The sequence below is a fragment of the Bremia lactucae genome, linkage group LG11 (assembly GCF_004359215.1).
Source record: "Bremia lactucae strain SF5 linkage group LG11, whole genome shotgun sequence".
Lineage (NCBI taxonomy): Eukaryota > Oomycota > Peronosporomycetes > Peronosporales > Peronosporaceae > Bremia > Bremia lactucae.
In genome coordinates, this window is record NC_090620.1 from 2,390,512 (window position 1) to 2,393,428 (window position 2,917).

General features: G+C 47.4%; 1 protein-coding gene across 1 annotated transcript; it reads right to left on the bottom strand.

Moving 5' to 3' along the window:
* Nucleotides 1-403: 403 nt before the first annotated feature.
* CCR75_008892 (uncharacterized protein) lies at nucleotides 404-2,917 on the bottom strand (the record flags this gene model as incomplete). The annotated part of the gene is made up of 1 exon (XM_067966939.1): nucleotides 404-2,917. The coding sequence occupies one exon, from the start codon at nucleotides 2,915-2,917 to the stop codon at nucleotides 404-406; it is 2,514 nt and encodes an 837-aa protein (XP_067817758.1).

Here is a 2,917-nt window from a genome sequence, read left to right on the forward strand (position 1 = left end):
GTATTGCGAGCGTATCGTTCTAGATCCCTCGCGTAACGGATGACGCTAGCCGTCATCACGGATGACGCTAAGCGTCATCTTTCCTAATGTGAATGCACCAATGTGCATCACATAGACAAGGGTTGGTCACAAATGTGCACCACACCCGAGTGTTGGGTCTAATTACTATTATTTAGTAATTGACCATCCCCTTCAGAACACCAAGTGTACTTAACGGGGACTGTGTAACAATAGGGCAACTTTAGCCCGTTACAAAACATGTGATAAAGAATTCATGAACAAAACTCCAATGCCGAATGGAAATGGCCCTAAGATTAAAAATGCATGGGTGCCATCAGACCAATTCTGCATCTGCAAGCATTCAGCACTACAAAACACTAAAAAAAACAAAATTCAATGTCGTCTACTGCAAACCACCCGTCGCAAGCTGTTGTTGTGTGTGATAAGACTGAAGAAGTAGCTTGCGCATACGCTGTTGAACCTCGTGAAAGTCAGCGCTTCCCTCGCTGATGGCAGGCCGTGCTACTTTTAAGTGCACAGTAGAAGGTATTGCAATAGATGGCATCTCTTCTTCCACAATTTCATATACACACCCAACTTGTGCGTCCATTCCGTTTCTAGTCTTTCGTTCGTTTCTAGTCTTTCGTCTAGTTTTGTGACTTCTATCCAAAACGCTATTGGTGATCGGTACGTCACGTAGCGATACTGGATGCAGTGTGACCGGTGGTAATGCTCGTTCCGCGAAGTCGTCTTCATCCGTATCGCTCAAGTTAGAATCAACACTTTTGTTGTGCTCAACATTTCTGTTTTGCTCCAATGTGGTGACTGCAAGAGTGGCGAGACGTTCCATTGTGAACGCGCAACTTGCTCCAAGAGTGTCACGCTTTGCAAAGTCAGCAACGCAGACATATCCAAGCTTCTTTCCGCTACGTGAATAGATTGGACACCCAGCGAAAAATCGAACTATTGGAAGTGAACACTGCGGAAAAAATTGCAGAACGTGCTTGTCAACACTGGCGTCCAGCACGATGGTCGGAGTCGAGCCCATCATTTTCTCGATAAATATAGACAACTCTTTTTCAAGAGCAGAATTGTCATCAAGGCCAACATCTGAGCAAATCGAGTTGTTCTTGTCGTCAACGATCGAAATTGACGCGATTGGGCACAAAAGTGTCTGGCATGCAAGCTCGCACAAAAGGTCAAACATGTTGCGATTGCTCCCTGCTGAGCGATTCTTAAGCTCCATTGCGCACAATTGTGTCTTCAGACAGCTTTCATCAATAAAATCGTCAAAGGTTTCAGTCGGGGAGTCTAAACCCCATGACATGGGACGCACGTCGGCTGTGCTTTCATTCATATTGACAATTGTAGGGCTCCGCGTGGATATGGTCTGCTCGTCAAAGGAATTGCGAGAGAAGGCGACCTGGGAGTTGGTGATAGCTTCACTGGTGGCAGCAAAGGATGTATCTGTATGGTTGTCAAAGACGCCAGGTGTCACAGTCGAAGTTGCACGAAAGTTGGAATTGTCGTTCTGATGGATTGCTTGATTGCTTTCGGAACACGATGACCGAGCTGCTGATATAGAGGCAGCTGACGACCCGACGTTTTTGAGACTGCAAGCACGCACAAGGTGATCAAACACGTTGGTCGTGGAGAGCTGTTTAAGCGGAGTAGTGCGGGCCCGAATAGAGCAAACTTTGCACAGTCGCAGTTTGGAGCAGCCGATCGCAGGAAGATCAATGACGTCGACCGTCGAACAGTCCGAACACACGACCTCGCCACAGCGACGACAGTGGTGTTTACGCCGCAAAGTATGGAAGTTACGTGTACAAAGACTGCACGTTGTGCGTTCATTGTTATCAATCCAAGTGGTTCGCTGAATATAAAGTTGACTGCCCATGCGTAAATTTTCCACAATCCCTTGAAGTCGACTGAGACAGCTCAATAGGATGGCACTGATCATTTGCGCATGCTTTGACGGAAAGCTGCCACACACGATAACTTCCGTCTCGTCCTCGGATACTTTGCGCCAGAACAGTCCTAGTTTCGTAAGAGTTGTTCGGGCTACGTTGTGGGTTTTCTTGAGCTCCATGCAGCCTACGCGCTCCCCATCAGCCGAAGTGAAGCACCACACGTGCACACGCTGGCGTGGCTCAGAATGGGGCACATACGCCAGAGAGAGATAGTCCACCAAACATACATCGCGCTTGCCCGACAAACCAGTCTCAAACGCTGCCCATTTGACAGTAAGCAGCTCTTCAGCTTGTTCACCAAGCCCGACGGCAGCAGCTGCTGTCTCTTCTTTATAGCGCTCTTCCGTGTTTGAGCTACTGCGTTCCGAAAGCATTTTATTGGTAGGGGTATTAATCGAGCTAGTCTCTGAGTTCTTACGCGATAACGTCTCAGCGCCGATATTCCAAACACTACCACGTCGTCCATCACTATCACCGTTGTACCTTTCATAAATCTCGTCAATGCTGCCATCAGACAGACTATTTGAGAGAGCAGGAAGCTCTGGTTGTTGGAATGTGTTGGTATTAGTTGGCTTATTGACGCTGTGGAGAATGAGGGTGTCGACATAATACTTTCCAATGCACTTGCGTACGAACTCACGCCAGCTCTCTGATTTCGTATTGGCAACAACCTGATTGACCTCATGCTCATGACAACGGAGAACCGTAGCTGCTCGCACGAGTCGATGCGAAACAGCCATATTGCTCGTGTCTTTTCGAATCTGAGTACCATCCTTCTCATGAGGTACATATCTCCATTGGTCATTAAATGACTGATTAAGGCATGTGAGAGCATTTGCCTTGGCCAACCGGTACAGCTTGTCATTATTAAACTTTGCCAAAGGAAGACTGCGGAAGAAGTCAGATCGCAATGGAAATCCAGAGTGACTTTGTGTGGGATTCAT